Source organism: Zea mays, chromosome 9 (genome assembly GCF_902167145.1).
Source record: "Zea mays cultivar B73 chromosome 9, Zm-B73-REFERENCE-NAM-5.0, whole genome shotgun sequence".
NCBI classification, from domain to species: Eukaryota; Viridiplantae; Streptophyta; class Magnoliopsida; order Poales; family Poaceae; genus Zea; species Zea mays.
Genome location: NC_050104.1, coordinates 147964547 through 147985176, shown reverse-complemented (window position 1 = coordinate 147985176; position 20630 = coordinate 147964547). Strand labels below are relative to the sequence as shown.

The following is a 20630-nucleotide window of genomic DNA, read 5'->3' as shown; positions in this document are numbered from 1 at the left end:
AAGGGTTATTGCTATTGCTGTCTAAATAGTTGTGTCTAAAGATGTCTTTTTAATTTTCCCCAGATCTTACAGGTTAATTCTCTTCGTCATTCCTTCTATAGATTTCTGTACAGAAGCAAATCACGTGCTAGATGCTTTTCCTTTTACCAATGGCTTGCTCCAACAAAATCCTGACATCACAAGAAGTGCAGGAATTTGGGTTACAGAAAAGCAATTAGATCTCTAACAATTATCACATAATCCATCTATGGAATGTTTGGCCATGGTCGCAGAGCAGGTTTATATTGCAGGGCGCGCAAAGTGTGAACCATGAAATGATAAAATGTGTCTAGTTGATCCATGCTAACGTGACATACTGACACGCTAGGATCCCCTAACATAAAACTTTACGGTATTGGTAAGGTCAAACATTTATTTTGTCCTGCTGAAATGTGTTATTGTTATCGTCAAACATTTATTTTTGCGTTTTAGGTATATGCCTGTTCTAAGGATGCTATTATATTTCGTGATATTTATCATTATTCGGTCAAAAAATTTGGTCCGTGTAATTATCTACTTTACATTAGCATTACTAAGGCTGCCTCCAGCAGCGAACGCTAAAGCGTTCTGTTCGCCAAATCTAACGAATGGAGACGTTCTGGACCAGTCCAGCAAAGACCTGTAAAGCATTCGCTAAAATAGCGGAGGGTCCTGGCACACGTTATTGTTGGCGGTTTACTGTGCGTCCTCTATCCATTCACTTTCAGCTCAGTCGAGGCACAACAGAAGACATGGGTCGCCGCCGGATTGTGGAGGCACGGTGGTGGCGGGCGTGGCAGTGATGACTTGGTCTACCTCGAGTTGCCACGAGCAGATGGCGGAGGATTGGAGGTTAGGTTGTTTGGTCGAGCGCCATGGCATGTGTGGCGATGACAAGTTCTGCTGCTTGTATAGCGAGGACGGAAACCTCCAGCGATGCTGCTACGGACATGAGCAAGAACTGAGCGACACCTGTGCTCGCTCACGAGCTTGAAGATAACAACTCCCGAGCGACGTATTCAACATGTTCGACGAAATGTGTGAAAAGAAATATAGTGAACAGAAAATTATTTTTTAAATACTATACGTTCACAAATTGTAGTAGTGAAATATTAAAATTATGTATTGTTTTATTATGGGCGTGACCACGAATTTAAATATATGAAAACCAAGGAATAAGTAATGTTGGATATGGATTATGTTAGCATAGGTATATATAGGTATAGAGGATGTGATTTAGAGGACGTTGTTGGAGAGGAAAGAGATATAGAGGATGAAATCTTTTAGAGGAGACTGTAAATGATAGAGAATATTCTCTTAGAGGATGAATTTTAGGGGACGTTGCTGGAGACAGCCTAAGATGAGGTCCACGCGGCCGGGCTAGGATCACTATGAGAGTACGACTTCGTGCCTTGCTCTATACGCGTGTACTAACGTGGGCGTGGATTTGGCTATCTGTGCCACTATACTCTTGGTATGCTTCTTTTGTATCAAAGGCACTTCTTTAACACAAAACTATATAACACAGCTCTCTTAGTAAATTCTTAACTTTGAAATAAGTAGACGGGTTTTATTTTATTAAAGAGAAAATAGGCATCTAAATTTGGGCTGGAGAGGACTCTAATCAAGATGGTTAGATGAATAGCTCGCCCCCCACCTTTTTTTTTTGCCGTCGGCACCTCGTCTCTTTTCATGGGAATCCTGTGATGCCTCTGCTACTTTCACTAATGTTGTGCTTGTACTTGAGTGTGAGGCTACCGGCAGTGCAGGTTACTCCATATTCTTACTCTACACTGTTATTTATAGTCTAGTCAGCAAGATTTTTTACTCTATACTGCAATCCTCCGTGTTCATATCCTTATATGTATTCCCTCTATATCAACTACCACATACTATATTCAACCTAAATCTGAATATTATGTATTTTCTTCTGTATATAACACATAATTATTCATAGTACTGTGTGATGACGGGATAGTTAGCGGAGGAAACGAGTTACGCTGTATTTGGCGGACTCCTGTTCTTGCAGAAGCATACACAGCGTGCAGCGCTGCAGGTGTATTTGCGATTTTGCGTACAGGGCTCGTAGCGTGAGTTTTACCGAACACTAGTGCGGATAGTGCTATCTACGGTAATCGATTGCACTATAGGAAATGCCCCCAACTTCACTAGTCAAAAGCATGCTTTCTAGTGTTGCTCAGTGGCTATGCATCTAATCTATCCCCGTACGTCCATCACGTTGACCTGTCCGAAACTAGCTAGTTCGAGCGGTGGCCATAGATATGGACAACAGTGTCACTCGTCAAACGTAATCTGCATTCGACGAAGCGCTGGGGATTCGAGCACAGATCACAGAGGAGGACCAAACTGCCCAAGCAGACGTCGTCAACACAAATTGCAATGTGCAATGTGCCTACTGCAACTACTGCAAAGGATCAAGGAGTCAACATCGGCATCTCCTGCGACATTCAGGACATGCTACACATGCAACCAGAAGCTATTAATCCGTAGCGATACATGCTTATGCTGCTTTTACAATATTTTATTATTTTGTCTCTATAAATTACAACTACAACAATCTAAACAGCTACCTTTAATCAGAAACGAACATGCTGATTGATTATGCCCTAGGTGGAGTGGACCATGTGCCATTGGCATTCTAGTACCACATGTGATATTAGATGTTATTTGGTTCATGAAAATGCAATATAAATGACAACGGTAATGATTCACGCTCGAATAACAGTGGTAACAAGTTTGAATAGACCGATATTAGCTCCTAGTGTGATATTTGATTACGGTTGATCCTAAATAAACATGATCTAACGTTATTAATTATCTATTACATTACAAATATGTGAACCAAACAGCACCTTAATATTATCGCTCACACCAAATCAAGTGATGTACTATATTCCAATGAGTACAATAAGGGATCAGGCGATTAATAATCCAATTAGGAAATGACGAATGACCAAAGCCCCATTTAGTAGTAAAGTCGCACTAATTGTTCCAGACACTACTGGCTCTGGGTCACGGCCTTCCACAGCCGAGGCCAGTTTCTCCTTAGTCCTTAGATAATGGAAATGGATAGCCGAAGCAGACGACGATTCGCCAATCAACAGTGCACTAATAGGCTGCACATTATGAGACGACAATGCTGACGCAACAACTCGAGAGATACCAATATCACAGATCAGGCGTAGCAACCTAAGTAAGGTATTCTTCTCCAGTTCCTATCTTGCAAACGCGATCAGCATTAGGGAGAACGGACTGTAATGTTCCAAGGTGACGTGATGTCCATCCAAAAGAAGACTGATGAGATATTATCTCATATGATCTATTCGAACACAACTGTATTTAATACATCAACTGAAAATACCCACAAGAGGTGTTAGACCCTGCTCAAGATATCACGGGCCTAGGCAAAAAAACGTTCTACATCTCACATTGCAACCTGAAAACTACTATCAACTCACTAAAGAACTAGCATTTCCAGCTCCATAAACGTGAAACAAGCAAAGAAAAAGCCGATGGATTGTACAAGCTATTTGAAGCATGATACCATGTTTATAACTCCTGCAAGACTTTGCGCTAACATGGAAACACAAAGATCTCTTACTTCAAGAAGGTCGACGATATGAAAAGGAGCACATAAGTAACACACGCGGTGCTCACTTCCAAGTTTCTTGGACCGGGGAGTATAGGGGGAATTACAGATACCATCAAGAAGGTGCCAAGGAACCAGGAAGCAAAGAAAGAACCAAACCTGAAAGGTCACATAAATCTCAGGGTTAGGAACCACCTAAAGCAGAAAACAATATTAAAAAAACAACTAAAGCTCTCTTTTAAAAGAATCACCTAAAGCAATGTACACAAATTAAGATGCCAAAGACTGCTTTTTTAAAAAAAAAACTAAAGCCAGCACTGAGAATATTGTGTTAATCTCAGCAATAACAGTTATGGTGATTGGACAGGAAATGCTGGTGGGCCAACTTAGATGACGCTATTCAGCCCAAACCGTTATTACCAAGCCAAAAGATTATACAATAAGCTCCAAATGGCCCAAACCAAACTAAATAATTCTAAAATGCCAGCTACTGCAGTGTTCAATCACAAAGATCTACCCTCTGGGCCAATCTGGTGTACCTGCCCCAGACCACACGACCTACATCTACAAGCATTTGCACACAACTTTCGTATGCTTATGCATCAGAAAAATGGCATTAGTTCAAATATGGACTAGCATTATTGACATTAACAAGTTGACAGGTCTCCGCACAACTCGTGAGAAACTAGGCATGCGGTTGATCTATCGGTGAACACCAAGGAACAGTGCTAGAAATGGGTTCGAACCAGGCCTGTGCTAGTAGACAGGTGCTGCATTACCATAATTTGAACCAAACTCTAGCATTTTTTAGACTAAACCTACAAATATTTACCAAAGATAAACTTGGCTGGACCCATGCTGCAGCACACTCAGCATTGGGCCTCGCTCCGCCCCTGTGAGCTGTGACACCATAAGTTACACCAGCAAAGAGTTTGTTTGGGAACATGGAGCTGATAAGAACAGATCCTCTTGAATATTCTGGTTAAGAAAACATTCGAATTTGATTACATGGAAAAGTTGCCAAGTCTGTGGTTTGATCCTAGCATGGCAAAAATTATAGTACTGTATTAGGGAAAAAACATATTTCCCACTCCATGGAGTAACCATTTAGGCTTTGCAACTACTGCCGCTGTAATTTATATTTGAGTAAAATGCACCATGGGTTCTTAAACTTTTCATCAATTCTCACTTAGGTCCTCGAACTAAAAAGGTGACTATCTGGGTCATCAATCTAATGTGGGTTACCATCTAGGTTGTCTCCAACAAGGCCCTCTAAGGGCTTGTTCGTTTTGCTCTTAATCCATGTAGATTGGATGGGATTGAGTGAGTTTAAATTCCAAACAAGTCAAAATCTTTCATATTTTTTTCCGATCCCATCCAATCCACATGGGATAGGAATAACCAAACAAGCCCTAAAGGGTGTTGTAAATATAAGGGAGATTTTGTCCCTATCCCCTCCAACAGTGTCCTCTAAATATAGAGGAAGTCCACCCTCTATATATAAAGACTCTCTCCTTTCCTCATCCATTTCAATATAAGCAACATATTAAGAAAACTAAAATATGTATTAAAAATTAAAGGGTATGACAAATAAGTATGTATAATAAAATAAAACATGCCTCTAATACAGTTATTTATGTATATAGGACGAGATTTAGAGGGCGCTGCTGGAGAGCAACAGGAGAGGAACGAGATATAGAGGAGAGAACCTTTTAGAAGAAATTGTAAAAATAGATATAGATCATGAATATAGAGGACGCTGCTAGAGACAACATAGGTACTTCAACTAATGTCGCACCTAAGTAGAGGTCCAAATCCCATCACATGACCTCTATATGTCTGAGGATGTGCCACCGTGAATGAGGCTATGTAAAACTTGCAGAACCTCCCCTTCCTCCCCCATTGTGGGGGATAGATATCCCCCGGGTCACCACGGCTTGGTTATCTTCTGTCGGCCGCCTAAAAGGCCTTTAATGGGCCGGGTGTGTGTCCCTCCCTGGGGGACTTCAGTTGGGCGCTACCGGGAGCGAGCGAGGAAGACGTTGTGTGGGCGTGAAGACTCCTCAGCCGCGTTCCGCACATGTAGGGGACGTGCGAACCTCCTAAGGATTCGCCGACCACTAAGAAACTCGGCACGACTCTAGCAGAGGCGGGCGAATAGAGATCACGTACCAAGTCATGCGTTGTATTGTAACTCCGCTTCGCTCGGCAATAAGACTGAGGGGGGAACCCCTACAAAAACGAGAGACACCACAATAGCGTACTCATCATCTTCCACCTCAGAACCCTCTGTAATCCTCAATCACCGAGCAATACACATCCACAAACTCACAGAACGTAGGGTATTACGCGCTCAAGCGACCCGAACATGTATATATCATTGTTCTGTCATGTCCTACAATCGACCTCGCCGTCCTCCCAAAAGCAGCACATGGTACACCTCGTAGTGTGCCGTCGGTACCAAACACCGACCCATCTCCTCCATGTTCGGTCCCTCCTCTGTCTCCTGTTGGTCCCACATTGGGATGGCAATTTAATCCGCAAACCGAAAACCCGACAGGTGAGGGTATGGGTGAAGATTTTGACCCACGCCACGGGTGCACCCGCACCCGACCTGAAGTTTCGCGGGTGCAGATGCGGGTTTCTACCTCAACCCGCGGGTGATCTACACCCAACTCGAAATTTGGTTCATTCTTTATTTTGCACAAAAATGATTAATATACAATAGTAATTATTTTGAATAAGTAACGTGGCTAACGATTCATGAAATATTTTGTTGTTGCTCAACGTGAGAAAGCTTAAAATCCATAGATACAACTCAATTATTGTTGATACTTGAATTATTGTTAAAAATTGTACACTAAGTAAAAACATGTGGATGGCCACCCAAAACTTGACGTGTTCGGGTGTTTGGAATTGCACCCGCGAGTGTGATCGTAGGTGGGTTTAGGTAGACTTCACGGATGCGATCGCGAGCGGGTTTTTGCTCCACCCGACCCGTCGCCATCCCTATTCCCACACCTGCCTCGTGGCTTCGCCTGCATGACTTGCCTACACGGTCTGCCAACCATGTAGCTACATCTGCACTCTAGAGGCACACACTCAGCGGCCATATAACATACAAAGAGAGATGAACTACAAGAGAGAGGGGGTTACAAGGGGAGAGAGATAGAGAGTTTTTTTTTTGCAACTTTAATCGACACAGCCACGTAGGCAGCTGTTGGTAGCTTGGACCTTTAGTCGAGCTCCATTGTAGATTGAGGACCCATATGGTCACTTTTTAGTTCGAGAACCCAAGTGAGAATTAGCAGTATATTGAGGACCAAGATAGTCATTTTTTTAGCTCAAGCACCCAACTGAGAATCCATTAAAAGTTGGACTTAGGGTGCATTTTTTCTCTCGAAAGCGCAGGAGAACTGCGCATCATTATCATTAAGCAGAAGTGTTACATGGCCAAAAGACCGCCCAAAAAACTACACAAAGTGCCCCTTAGGGAGGCCAAAAACAAGCATTCAAGAAACAATCCATAAGGTAAAAAACTAAACCACCACTTAGAATACTAGCAGAGGAGCAGCAAGGTGAGACAATCCCTTGGCCCCAACCACAACCCACTTCCTTGTTTCATCATCAGCAAGCCGAAGAAGCAGGTTCAGGCTTGGAGGCAAATGATCAAAAACACATCTGTTACGATGTTTCCATATTACCCAAGCCCCCAGAATGATTAGGGAGTACACCCCCCTTCTTGATCAGCCCTGTTACAACATCAGAAGCCTCTTCCCACCAGTCCAAGAATATCTCAGATCCACTTAGGGTGCATTTTACTATATTTTATACTGCATTCAGTAGCCTCTTCACTTCTATTGCACAGCTAAAACCCTAACTTGTAAATATCATAACAATATATCTGCAGGCTAACCTACAATGCTAAAATATATATGTTTACAATAAGCTTTATTTCCAAACTAAAGTGCTTAGTTGTTAAGTCCAAGCTCTACCATTGACCACTGCAATAGTCACAGGAACATAAATATATCTCTCAGCATATTTTCAAATAATGGATCTATCAGTGGAAGAAGTTTATGACTACCAGGTAATGATTAGATATAGGAGATCATCTATTTTGCATTTGCTTGCTTGCAGGATATGAGAATGCAAAGGTTCTTTTATGTACCATATACATGCGGTGAGAAAATATGCCCCACCATATATCTGGCTTGTACAGCCTGAAGACAGTGGTGGACAAATCAATGCCAACACAACAGGCGTACTTAACACTGCTGCCAGGAGCTAGAAAATTATTCTTCTGGTGGGATGTCTATTGTGCTAGTGCTAGAATTGTAGGTTGTCAGGCTCAAGTACCATAATAGGATTTATTGATGAAAAAAATCCTTTATCAATGGAAATAAATTCTACAGACTAAAAATGGTGGCACCATATCTAATATACAGAGTAAATGAATTGAAAACAAATGCAATTGTACTAAGAGCAAAACATAGGCCAATGCAGATGTATACTTAATAAACTAAAATCCTACAATGAGAAGAAAGCATACCCATAAAAGAATGCTCGCCATCCACTTTTGACCCTCTGATAAATGAAATAGATATTTGCTGCACAAGAGATGGCCACCTGGAGGGTTGGCCCTTCTTCGGTAGGGAAAGCAAGGGTAAGCACTCCAAGCAAGACAAAAGCAATAGCTGTCTGCCAAATGACTTTGCTACGTGGTGTTTGAAATCTGCCTTGAATAGCCTTCACTGCACGTGACTGACTAAGTTCCCTAAATTTTTTCTTGAGATTCATTTTTGGTTTTTTCCTATCAAAGAAACTCTGCATGATAATCCTGTCATGGGCAGACTCAATTGCATCAACACTTGGCTTGTGGCCTGCATACTTGCTTATCAGATAGTTCCTAGCAGCTCGAATTTCTTCTTCTGATGCTTCCCTGCTGATTCCGAGACGCTGATATGGATCTTTTACATGGATTCGGGGAAAGATAGCTGAAATAAAATCAAGCAGTCAAAAGAATGCTCAAAGATTATTATACAGAACTGTTACAAACAACAAATCAAAAGGTCAATCACAGGTACATATAATCTATAAAACAAAGCTTGGTAGCGAAACAGGTGATACTGATTACCGGAATTACTCGTTCCCTACATACATGATGGCAATGAAAACATTCAATGTTTATGTAAGATCAATTATTCTGGAGAACAAGTTACTACTTTGATGTTCCTTAGAAAACCATATCTCATGTTTATTGAAATTCAATATGAAAAAGTGCCACATAATCTCAAATGTAGGTAAACTAATTATGTAAGATTCTCTTGTCATATACATGGGTAACAAATACTCACGAGTTGAAGAATCAGCCATATCCCCAAATGATGCAGTTGCTAGTGGTGTGATTCTGGCATTTCTTGGCGCATAACAGAAAGAAGTACTATACTTGGTGTGTCTGCATTGGATGATTTAGATGAGAAACTGTATTTCTTAATCACAACAGAAACTAGACGAAAGCTTTGAGGCTGAGTCGCAAGAAGTGTAAGAAACCATACCTATCCACATTGAATATTTTGTTCTTTCCCTTGCATCCCCTGTTGAAATTCAACGAAGAAACAAGCCCCAAGGGTGCACTTGATACCCTTGAATTAACTGGACATCGTAAGGTTCTTGAGGGATCAGTTACTAGACCATGACCCAACATCTTAGCAATCTGAATATTTTAGACACGACTTGTGCTCCCTATGAAACAGAACAGTACTATATCAAGAACGGGTAAACAAGAAAGCAAAATCAACACCACCACTGGGAAGAAAATAAATGCACATCTATGGTGCATTTCTCTGTGGTCAAATGTCCATAATTTGATATCATCCACTAAACAAATGCATCTCTGTTGTCTTAGATTCTAAGGAGATTGGGGACTTAAAACCCATGACCACAGACATTTCTTTGATAGTATACACCTTTGAATTTAATAATAAGAACGATAAAGTTCCAAAACGGGATACAACACGGGCCCATGAAGCGCACCCTTACAGGAGCATTGACAAGGACTTAAACTAATGCAGTTACAACCAGGACTAAAAAACAATTGCTAGCAGCAAAACCTTCACACTACCACTAGACCATATGGTTCTCCTTAATGTACAGCTACCACCCAATACGATATCTCGACCATTTCAATCAATGCAACAAACAAGTCATAGAATCATAGTAATTCGAAATGAACAGGGGCATATGGGATTATGGGTTCTGAACCCCCATTTTTTTCTTATCTGGAACTTAAACCGCACCCGCACCCAAAGCCCTACGGCACCAACTGAGATGGACCTAGCGCGCGCTGAAGAGGTTAATCGATGCCAACAGAACCGCGGATGGTTAACTGCCAGATCAGTACTCCGCCAAGCAACAAACAAACCCGAGGAACCGATGGAGAGAAACAAAAGTTTGGATTTAATTACTCGCAGAAGCGAATAATCTCGCGGGAGAAAACGAAACTCTGAGAAAAAAATACATCGAAGGGTTTCCCACCACCGGATTAAACCAGCTTCTGAGTGCAGACGGGTTCTCTCCCGCTCCACACCGGGATAGAAGGTGGCGGCGACGATGGCGACGATGGCAATGCTCCGGGGCGGCTAAGCGGATGGCGTGCTGGAGGGTCGTTCGCTGGGATGAGAGGAATGGGCAGCAGTGGGGCGGGGACGGGCTGGCGCATCCTCGCGCACAGGAAAGAAAAGGCTCAATTTGAGGCCCAGCCGTAGTTGGACCAGCCCACGTAAAACTAAATTGCAGTTTGCAGATTGGGCCACCTATTTTCAGCTAACTTCGGCTCCCTCCGGCAGAGAAATTTCCCCTGGCCCGGGCCAATTTTTTCATCAAGCAAAAGATAAAGTTCCCTTGAGGCGACCGGCGGGCGGATGACAAGGACGGGATTGCACACGACGAGACCGTCCCTCTCTGCAGGCGGGTCCCGTTAGGCCACGTCAACGTCATGGCCCGCCTCATCCGTCATCACGAAGTGAGGATTGATTGCTAACCTATCTATACCCCTTGTAAAACAAGATCAGCTATATTATATATAGAAATCGTAGTGATGTATGAACAGCTAACTAGTATAACATAACCTATCAGTTTTTACTTTACAAAATCCGTCTAACCAAATCACTATCACTCATAACCCCACATAAATTCACCAAACGAATTGCACCACACATAATATACTATCAAAATCAACGATTTAGATCGCTGGATAACCCTTCTTCATCTTACTCACTCAAATCTAATGGAAAATATTGTTTAGATCATCGTTCCTCCATTGTCCCTCACACGCACAGACGCATAATAACCCCCTGCCTCCCCCTCCCCTTACCTCATTTTGTCACCACTGGCTGGCCCCTCTCCCTCCCCTTCCCCCAAGATCGTAGTGTTAGCACGAGTATTAGACTAGTGAGAAATGAAGGATTGAAGTTGCTCAAAAGATCAAAGCTTCCCTGCAAGGCGACAATTTGTTATGTAATTTGAGACATTTTTTGTAAGATTGATTGGGATTTTGATCACTTTTTCTGTTGAGTTCATATTGTAATTAGGTAACTCAAGTTAGTACCTCCAGTGGAAAGGCGATAGGGTTTAAAATCCAGTAGGGCTAGTTTGAATACACTCATTCTCCATAGGATTGGAGGGGATTGAGGGACACCCTCTTAGTCCTTATGGGAATCATGCATAGATTTGTTCAAACGTCGGGCCGAGTCAAGATCGGGTTGTGGGTTGTTTGGCACGACACTCGTGCCTAGTGTTGGATCGGGTCGAGTTTGCTCGTGCCTCCCTTTTAGATGTATCTAGTCGGATTTTCAGATCTGGTCAGTTTTTGATAAAAAAAATCATGCTCGTACCCGACTCGTGGATTATTACGGATAAAGAACTATGGCTCTTACTCGCTCATTGTGTTGATCGGATTAGTTCGGATTAGGGTTTTTTCAGACGAGTAGGATCGGGTTGATCGGGTCGGTTGGCCCATGCTCAAGTTTAATCATGCATCCAAACCAGCTGTGTTTAAAATCCAGTTGTGCTAAACATGATGTTGACAACCTGATGCATCCGTGTAAGAAAAAAATACTAGTGCCTATCATACTGGGGTCCAGTATTCAGACAGGTCGCTTTCAATCCTCTCTCATCAACAAAAAAAATGTTAATCCAAGGAAAAAAATGAGAAAATTGTGTTGTACTAGTACACATATCTACTCGTTTTGTTCTTTTTTTATTTATCACGGTTTAATTTAAAAATGAACTAGTCGATATATTCAAGAACGGAGTTAGTACTATCTTGATGTCGGATATGAAAAAAAAGGTTCGTAGTCGTCAAAGTCAAAACCTCGCAGGCTGCAGCATTTACATTATCGCTGAACTTGAGCTCCACCAATAGTCGCCCAGGTATGCTCGTGCCGTGCCGTCACATTGGAAAGGAAAGCTCATATATAGCTTGATATGTCAACGGTTTAACGTACCACCAAAGTGGTACTGGTGTACGGTTCTTGTTGTTTAGTCAAGTGTGGCCGCCATTTGTTGGCAAATTTTCGATTCGTTCAGGACTCAAATGGATTTACACAACGTCACTCATGTCTGCCCACCTGGATTTTGTTCCTTTAGTTTTGGACTGCCAAGATGCATTGTCAGGTTACAAATACAAATATAATTTACATGGCCTTGCTATAGGGTAATAGGGCATTAAGGTTATAGAAGAGATTACAGGGATGTTTGGTTTCAAAAGGCTAATTTTTAGTCTATTCATCTTATTTTATTTTAATCCTTAAATTGCTAAATACATAAACTAAAATAAAGTTTTAGTTTCTATATTTATTAGTTTATAGACTAAAAAATAAGGACTAAAAATTAGTCTTTATAAACTAAACACCTTACAACAAGCGTCGGCTACCTTCCTTTTCTTTCTGGATAGCCTCTCTTTTCATTGATGCGATTCGACTTTACAAGATAATAGATTACGTTGCCTAGAGAAGTAATAAATTAGTCAACGTATAAATTATTTCTAATTAGTATAATGCCGGTTCGTACTGAGGGTACACAATCATCTTTAATACTCATAAAAAATAATTTTAATATTAAAGTAAATATATGATCCATATATTATATATTAAATCGATAAGAACACTATATTATAATCTATCTTAGTTAAAAGGTTGAGAAATGTATGGGTTGAAAATAAGTTCGACCCTCTTTTTTATATATAGCTTGCTTGCTCGTTCGTTCTTCTTCATCTAGGATACTATATGAAAGCATTGTCCTACGTGTGGTTTCCTATCGTGGTAGTTTTGGTTAGTTTCTCATGTCCCATATGTGGTATAATAATCCATTGATAGGCGAGGAGGGAGGGATAGAAACAGACCTACACACTTCACATGTGACGCGCGATGCATGAAACTCGTGCTTTAAAAGTGTAGAAATTATGGTCTCTAACTTTTACTTAGTCAAAATCTACACAAGAAAATAAAAAAAATCTAGATGTGTAACCACAGTTTTGATATATGTGTTATTATCTCTACCTCAAAAGAGTTGTGTAACTTATATTCTAATTTTATCACTAGTCTAACAAGCTAAACTAGAGAAATAAACATACAATCTATATAGTCTATAGAAAACAGGGTTTTCTGTTATGATAGGAAATATAGATTGCATGTATTGTAAGTGTAGAAACTGTCCCACTGTGGTGGCGAGGTCGAACAACAACATCAATGTGCTCAATTAGTCCATGTTGTTCACTGACGTGCTTAAGGGTGAAGCACCAAATGTGAACTTCACGATAAATGGTCATGAGTACAGTCAAGAGTACTACCTACTAATCGCATCTACCCTCGATGGTAGGTGTTTGTGAAGACCATTATCTCACATATATTCTAAAATAGCCAATGTTTGTTGCATATCAGAAGTGCACATAGAAGGACATAGAGAGGGTATATCAGGTCCTAAAGGTTCGATTTCATATACTCGCTATCCTAGGTCAGTTCTTTTCTCACCAAGTACTCAATGTGACCATGCGTGTTGTCGGTATTTCGAACAAGCACCGACAAGTAAATTTATGTATGCATGTTATAGACCTAGATGATGTGCGCAGTGAACGCAAGGATTATACTAATTCGGGCTAAATGCCCCTACTCCAGTCTTCGGTGGTTTGCACTACTGACAACTGATTACTTGCAGTAGGGGATTACAAACGGGCGAAAGAGAAAGCGTTCCTAAGTCTCCGTGAGGTGTGAGTGTTCCTATTTTACTGCGTGTAGTTGTGTTTCATTCTCTTTTTGTCCCTCCCCCCACTCGCAAGGCCAACCCCTCCTTTTATAGCACATGGAGGGGGCCTCTAACAATGGTCGCTACTGGAAGTGAACGTGAAATGATAAAGAAGATTAATCCTTCGGTAACTTTTGTCGTGTGTCAGCGCCCTTCGTTGCATGGGTCCTTGATCTTATCATGGATATCTTGTAGAGATGGTGTGGTCCGCATCAGTGATGTGAGCCCCAGGTGGTCATTATTACTTGGGTTTGTCCATATTTTCCCCTACGTTGACGTTTTTACTTTGTAGCCCGTTCGTAGGTCCTCTCCCTATTTCCTTTGCGGAGTCGCAGAGCTCCTTGATAGGCTTCAACTTAAGGGACATAGGTCATGAGTAAAAAGGGATGAGTTTTGGTTGGAGTGATAATGGGGAGCGCGTAAAGATGGCGGTACAGTTAGCCTGAGTACGTTGAATCAGCTCAAGTGGATCTTGTTCGGCTCATCTGACCCCCTGCCAGTTTTTTGGCTCATCCGACCCCCGTGGTTCGACTCGTGGGGCGCTCTATGGGCGAGGCGGAGGTCAATGGGCCATGTTGGGGCGAAGGCGAAGTCGCTATCCTTCTGTCGATGCCTTCGTCGCCTCGCTACACCAACGAAGACCATGCCCGAGCGAGCCGAGAGCGTCGGTCGGATGATGACCGGCGCGGTTGCCCTTCGTCCTCTCCATTGCAAGACGAAGGCAGGACTCCGACGAAGTCTGCTAGTCCCACGTCCTCATCGCGTCCGGAGGTCCATGTGGGATTCGGCCCACTGTAACGGGCCCCGCACGGATAAGCGTGTTACAGGCCTCATCTGTAATAGCCTTTTCCATAATGACGATTTGTAACCTACCCTTGTGGGAATATTCTGAGGATAGTCCGAGTACCCGAGGGCATAAACGTCCTTGCCAGAGGACGGGGGACACCCGGGTACCTATAAATACCCCCGTACTGTGCCCTTGAGAGGCCAGATGAACAGAGCCATTGCCATTTCCCGTTGAACTTTGTAAACACTCTCTTCACTCTCCCGTTGGATCAACTTGCCGAGAAGGCAAGTACCAACAGGCCATAAGTGGTTTGCCTAGAACATCCCTTTTCCCTCGTTGACTCGTAGGTCCAAAGGCTCGAGGTCTTACACCTTGACACATGCATTTATCATTCTACATTATGTAATCATTAAGAATGAGCATAGAGGATCATACGACGTGGTCGACTATGAGGTAGCGAGTTATCCATTACAACACTAACTCTCATCCTCGAAGCACCAACGGGCTTTACAACATCCTACAATGTGAGACCATAATCCATGCTAGCCCAATGCAACTCAAAAAAAAATTAAGGCAGCATATTTTTATGAAACTCCTCCAATACCGGCATTTTTTTCTTGGAACTTCTTTGTTTCGGCCATGCTTCAACTTGTCAGCATATGCCGTATAGCTTTGCACTCCAAGTTGTGTTCGAGAAGATGGGTGGGTCCAATCCAATGACACCACTTTGGAGCTTCTAGTGGCGATGGGCGATGGCCACAAAATATGGCAGTTCCAGGCAAAATCAATTGGTATGTGTCGTGTCGGTGCGATACTGCAATGACATATGAAACCAACATGATCCCGAGACCAAGCTGTTTCGTGTTCAAATTCTGAAACCACAGAGAATACAGGGGGGCCAAGATGCAAGCACGCGCAAACTGTTTTCAACAAGCCGATAGAACAGACCAACATTTTAGGTAACAACACCAGATTTCCAACCCGAGATAATATACAAAAGCTAGTCTACACTGTGCTGGCCCATCGATCCAACACACTATTTTCGTCGTCATCATCTTCTTCTTCACACGCATACCACCGTTTTATTCATCCGGACCCACTGCTTTAGTTCAGAAGTTGGGGCCTGCGGCGAGGATCTCGTCGGTCAGGTTGCTGTCGTCCCCGATCTTGTAGCTGGCGAACACCTCGAAGTTCTTCTTGAAGAGCCCGGCAAGCCTCAGGAGCGTCTCCTTGTACGCGGCCTTGTCCGTCCACTGCACACACACACACAGAGAGCATTTGTCAAGTTCGAAAAAAAAATCGGCTACTCTTCTTTTCTCAGCAGGCGGTATAGTTCAAGATGACTGGCTGATGAATAGAAGCGAAGCGAGCTGGTTAGTGTCAGAGCATGCATACGGTGTTGATTGGGTCGAGGATTTCCGACGGCACGCCCTTGATCTCAGTCGGGATCTCCAGGCCAAAGACCTCGGTCTTCTGGTAGTTGGCGGTGAGAAGCTCGCCGGAGTGGATGGCGTCGATGATCTTCCTGGTGTAGGGAAGCCGGATCCTCTTGCCCACACCGTACCTGGCAAGCGAGGATGTGGTTATTGATTGACGTAATTAACGAACGAACTCAAGCCTTGCAACTGCAGCGCAAGCAAACCATGACGGCGGCGCACGCACCTGCCGCCAGACCAGCCGGTGTTGACGAGCCACCCTGTGGCGCCGTACTTCTGCATCTTCTCGGCGAGCATGGCGGCGTACTTGGTCGGGTGGAGCATGATGAAGGCCGCGCCGAAGCAGGCGGAGAAGGTGGCCTGTGGCTCCTTGATGCCGTCCTCCGTGCCGGCGACCAGGGCGGTGTATCCGCTGATGAAGTGGTACATGGTCTGCGCCAGGTCCAGCTTGCTCACCGGCGGGAGCACGCCGAAGGCGTCGCACGCCAGCAGGATCACGTTCTTGGGGTGTGGACCGACGCATGGTATCTTGGCGTTGGGGATGTACTCGATCGGGTAGGCAGCCCGAGTGTTCTCTACGATGCAAGAATGGTTTTTTTTTTCGGTGTGTGATGCCTGTGTGTGACTCGAAAATTTGAGTCTGTTGTGTACGGAGACCATGACATTTATTACTTACCGGTGACAGATTTGTCGGTGTAGTCAACTTCACGAGTATGCTCATCGAAGACAACGTTCTCCAGCACTGCAGCAACAGGAGCATTATTCCGTCAGTCACCCAATTCAGCTTTCACGAAGAAACCGAGAGTTGAGACAATAAGTACCGGCTCCGAACTTGATGGCGTTCCAGATATCAGGCTCTTTCTCCTGCGATAGGTCTATGCACTTGGCATAGCAGCCGCCCTCGATGTTGGACACGCCATTCTCGCTCCAGCAGTGCTCGTCGTCGCCGATCAGAAGCCTGTTGTGATCCGTCGACAGCGTCGTCTTCCCGGTACCTGGAGTGAGAAAGTAAGTCCAGAGTTCCAGAATCAGCAGATAGATAGATAGATATGGTATGGTATGGCAACGCATTCAGGACACATGCACTAGGTCAGTGACGCTGACATCACATAACAGCAAATATGAGGCATCTACTGCTACGTATACGTACAGTACAGACAAAAGAAGGATAAGCTAAGCGGATGACGTCAGATGCGACTTGGGGGGGCAGGTGACGGCACCACAACCATCCATGTTACCTGAGAGGCCAAAGAAGAGGGCGACGTCGCCGTCCTTGCCCATATTGCAGCCGGAGTGCAGCGAGAGGATGCCGCGCTTGGGCATGAGGTAGTGCATGACGCCGAACAGCCCCTTCTTCATCTCGCCGGCGTACTGCGTGCCCAGGATCACCATCTCCCTCCTGGCGAGGTTGATGTCTACGCTGGTGGACGACGTCATGTAGTGCGTGTAGCGGTTACAGGGGAACTGGCCGGCGTTGTAGATGGTGAAGTCCGGCGTGCCGAAGCTCTCCAGCTCCTCGTCCGTGGGCCGGATGCACCTGCGACCGGCGACCCCCCATATGCATTGTGTCACGCTTTCGCTAGGGCCGTAGATAGAGTAGCCTTGTGTTGCATTGTGTCAGTGTCAGGCTTACATGTTGTGCATGAAGAGGGAGTGGTACGCCCTGGCGGAGATGATGCGGACCTTGATCCGGTTCTCGGGGTCCCAGTTGAGAAACTGGTCGTTCACGAACACCTTGTCCAGGGAGTTGAGGTAGTCCACGGCCCTCTCCCTGTTGGTCAGGAACGTGTGCTCGTCCATCTCGATGTTGGGCGAGCCCCTGCATGGCATCACCAGGTGTCAGCAGCCAGCGAACCAAAAGAACGAAAGGGTGTGGTGTGCGGCGGAGCAGAGCAGAGCAGAGCACTCACTTGCCCCACCACAGGTCCCGCGCCGCGACCTCGTCCTTGACGACGCGCTTGTCCCTGGGCGACCGCCCGGTCTTGGCGCCGGACAGCGTCGCCAGCGCGCCGGTGGACGTGATGAACGACCCCTTCTCGTACTTGATGGCCTGCTCGTACAGCTCTGTTTTTTTTTGGGTTCCAGTTTATGATCGACAAGCAGTCAAGCACCACAAGCAAATTAAGAAGAAGAAGTTGTCCATGCATACGCACGCGACGCGTACCAGCAGGCGAGAGGTTGTAGAGGACATGGGTGAACTTGAGGGAGCTGTCGCTGACGGCGATGGTGGGGGCGGCGGGGTGGTGGTGCTGGTGGTGCGCCTGCGGCGTCGGCGGTGCACCCGTCGCGGGGGCCTCGCCCCTCCGGGCCGGGTCGCCCTTGACCACTTTCGGCCCGGTTTCACGTGTCAGAGACGCCAACGACGCGCTGCATCCATCACGAGATCGGGTGAGCAAAAAAAAAAAAAAGGTTAAACCTTAAGTATGCTTGTTAACTAGCAGTCTGGCATGTTAATTACGCTACGCTCCCGATTATCAGCACCAAACCGCAAAGTGCTGCGCGAGACCGGGAGGACACTGGTATCTATCTGTATGAACACAGCCTCGACCCCCGAAATCATGACGTGCAGGTTTGCGGGGAAAAAAAAGGATTGCTAGGTTTCCTGTGGAGCAAGTTGCGTGGCCGATGGCGACAGTGGTGTCGCGTCAGGCTCTCAGGTAAGGTGCGTGTTTGTACGTATGCTTGTTCGTTACGTGCGGACCACCGTATCAGCCCACCATCTATTTCTATCTCCTTCCTCTAACCCTTTCTCCTTTTTTTTCATTTTTTTCTAATCTAAAGAAATAAATAATGGGAAAATACGTCACCTGCCATAGCCGCAGTCCGCAGCATAAGATCGAAGTAGCACAAGTCCACAAATCACATCAAATGCGCTACATCGATGCGAGGGATGGGCACATCCTCTACTGAAAGCCGTAAACCGAACCAAACCGATCGAAAAGTTCGGGTTTTTTTTTCAAAAGTTTGGTTCGGTAGTTCAATTTTATATTATTTAGGGACAACTAAAACGAAACGGAAGGAGTTCTTGGTTATTCAATGTTGGACTCAGTTTTTAGGTGAAACCAGACTGGGAACCGACCCACCGATCCGGCGCGGCGTCACGGCATTCCCTCGGCTCCCGCCTCTGTGTCTCACTCCCGAGGGTGCTTGTGCTTTTGTGTGGAAAAAGACGTGGGACGGAAGGTATAAACTAGCTAGACACTGTATCGTGTGGATGACACTGTAACTGGCGTGAGCGTCACCCTATTTTGCTTCTCCTTTTAGCATTGATTTTTTTATTTTCTAGAATATCGATTTATTTTATTTAGCTGTAGCTAGTCGGGGATTGGGGTTTAGAAAATCTGGAGGACTCTACTAATTTAGAAATGTACAGGTGCTAGTAGTATATGTCAGGAGGGCCCACGGCATGATTTGTGAAAGTAGGCGGGCCGGGCTGTGATTTCCGCCTGGCCGTCGGAAGCAGAACTCCGTTTGATGTGTTCCGTTCGTTCATCTTCACAAGATGTTCAGCAGACGTCAAAATATTTTGTTTTTGTTTTCTATCCAAAAAGGAAAAGGAATTCATCTCCGCTCAGCCTTTCATGTTCCTGATTGGCCATTGTCGTGAAGCTCTTCTTCATTAGTAACGAACCAAACCCCATCCAATGAATAAATCGTTTTTACCAATTCGTTTAATATATAGTAGGCTAGGTATCTAGTAAACGGCTGAGAGGAAAGCAAGCGAGAACCAGGCTTGGCGCGGGGCGTCACCTGATGGACTGCAGCTGCTGCCTGTGGCGCTCCTCCTCGGAGAGCGCGGCGGCGAAGGTCGAGGCGGCGCCGTCCTTGATGGGCGTGGTTGGCGCCGACCGCTTCCGCTGCAGCGAGTGCAGCTCGTCGATGGTCTGCGCGCGCACCGGCGCCGAGCTGTCGTCGTGGCACACGCCGTTGTCGGGCTTGGTCGCCCCGTTCGTCTCGATCCGAGCAAGCCCGTTCGGCGTCGCCATCTCGTCTCGCCCGAGGTCGTGACGTGAACCCGCCTGCACCCTGCACACAGAGAAACACGGCAGCGAGCGCGCATTAGCAAGCAGCCTTGGGGACCAAAGCCTGCCATTGATGCTCTCGATCTCTTGGAGCTCAGGCACACACGACACACGGGGAGGAGAGGACGGGCACGTACGGGACGATGGAGTACGCGTACGTGCGCGGTGTGTATGGATCGGAAGGAAACGAGTGAAGCGGTGTGGGGCGGATGGGACGAGCCCCCGGCTCGGCTTTTAAAGGGCCTGGACTTAACCATGGTTGCCTTCTCTACCCGACCATTCAACGGCGGCGGCGGTTTGGTTCCGGGTTGGATTTTGGGTCTTTTTTGTGTACAAAAAAAAATCATCCTCATCTGCATTATTGCAGCACATTTGTGCAGCAGCACGGCTATCTGAATCTGCCTTTGCTTAGCTACTTGTTCGGAGAGGAGTATCAAATACAATAACGTCGGTTG

The 20630-nt window shown here is 45.1% G+C and overlaps 2 protein-coding genes across 4 annotated transcripts; both read right to left on the bottom strand.

Moving 5' to 3' along the window:
• Positions 1-3247: 3247 nt before the first annotated feature.
• On the bottom strand, positions 3248-10382 carry LOC100276880 (Protein CHAPERONE-LIKE PROTEIN OF POR1 chloroplastic). 3 transcript variants are annotated; one of them, NM_001150583.2, is made up of 5 exons: positions 10166-10337; positions 9187-9373; positions 8986-9086; positions 8181-8625; positions 3248-3787 (listed from the first exon to the last, which is right to left on the bottom strand). In NM_001150583.2, exons 2-5 carry the CDS (start codon positions 9333-9335, stop codon positions 3637-3639), a joined length of 846 nt encoding a protein of 281 aa, NP_001144055.1. In that variant the 5' UTR covers positions 9336-9373; positions 10166-10337; the 3' UTR covers positions 3248-3636. The 3 variants fall into 3 exon arrangements, with proteins under 3 accessions (NP_001144055.1, XP_008658395.1, XP_008658396.1); XM_008660173.4 differs by having other exon boundaries at positions 3295-3787; positions 10149-10348; XM_008660174.4 differs by lacking the exon at positions 3248-3787 and adding an exon at positions 3809-7632 and having other exon boundaries at positions 10166-10382.
• Positions 10383-15563: 5181 nt separating this feature from the next.
• On the bottom strand, positions 15564-20370 carry LOC100279748 (phosphoenolpyruvate carboxykinase homolog 2). Its single transcript, NM_001152706.1, is given in 11 exon segments — positions 15564-15970; positions 16113-16281; positions 16380-16728; positions 16830-16895; positions 16975-17148; positions 17392-17690; positions 17787-17972; positions 18064-18217; positions 18318-18520; positions 19904-20179; positions 20313-20370. Coding segments are annotated over 10 exon segments (1980 nt in total). The 5' UTR covers positions 20140-20179; positions 20313-20370; the 3' UTR covers positions 15564-15826.
• Between the last annotated feature and the right edge of the window lie 260 nt (positions 20371-20630).

What these genes read in the sequence shown, in the direction of transcription:
- LOC100276880 (XM_008660173.4), bottom strand. Translation starts at nt 9,335, where the DNA reads ATGTTGGGTCATGGTCTAGTAACTGATCCCTCAAGAACCTTACGATGT. An exon ending in AAAATATTCAATGTGGATAG is followed by an intron (nt 9,087 to 9,186) that starts GTATGGTTTCTT and finishes CATCCAATGCAG; the next exon opens with ACACACCAAGTATAGTACTT. An exon ending in TGGCGAGCATTCTTTTATGG is followed by an intron (nt 3,788 to 8,180) that starts GTATGCTTTCTT and finishes GTGACCTTTCAG; the next exon opens with GTTTGGTTCTTTCTTTGCTT.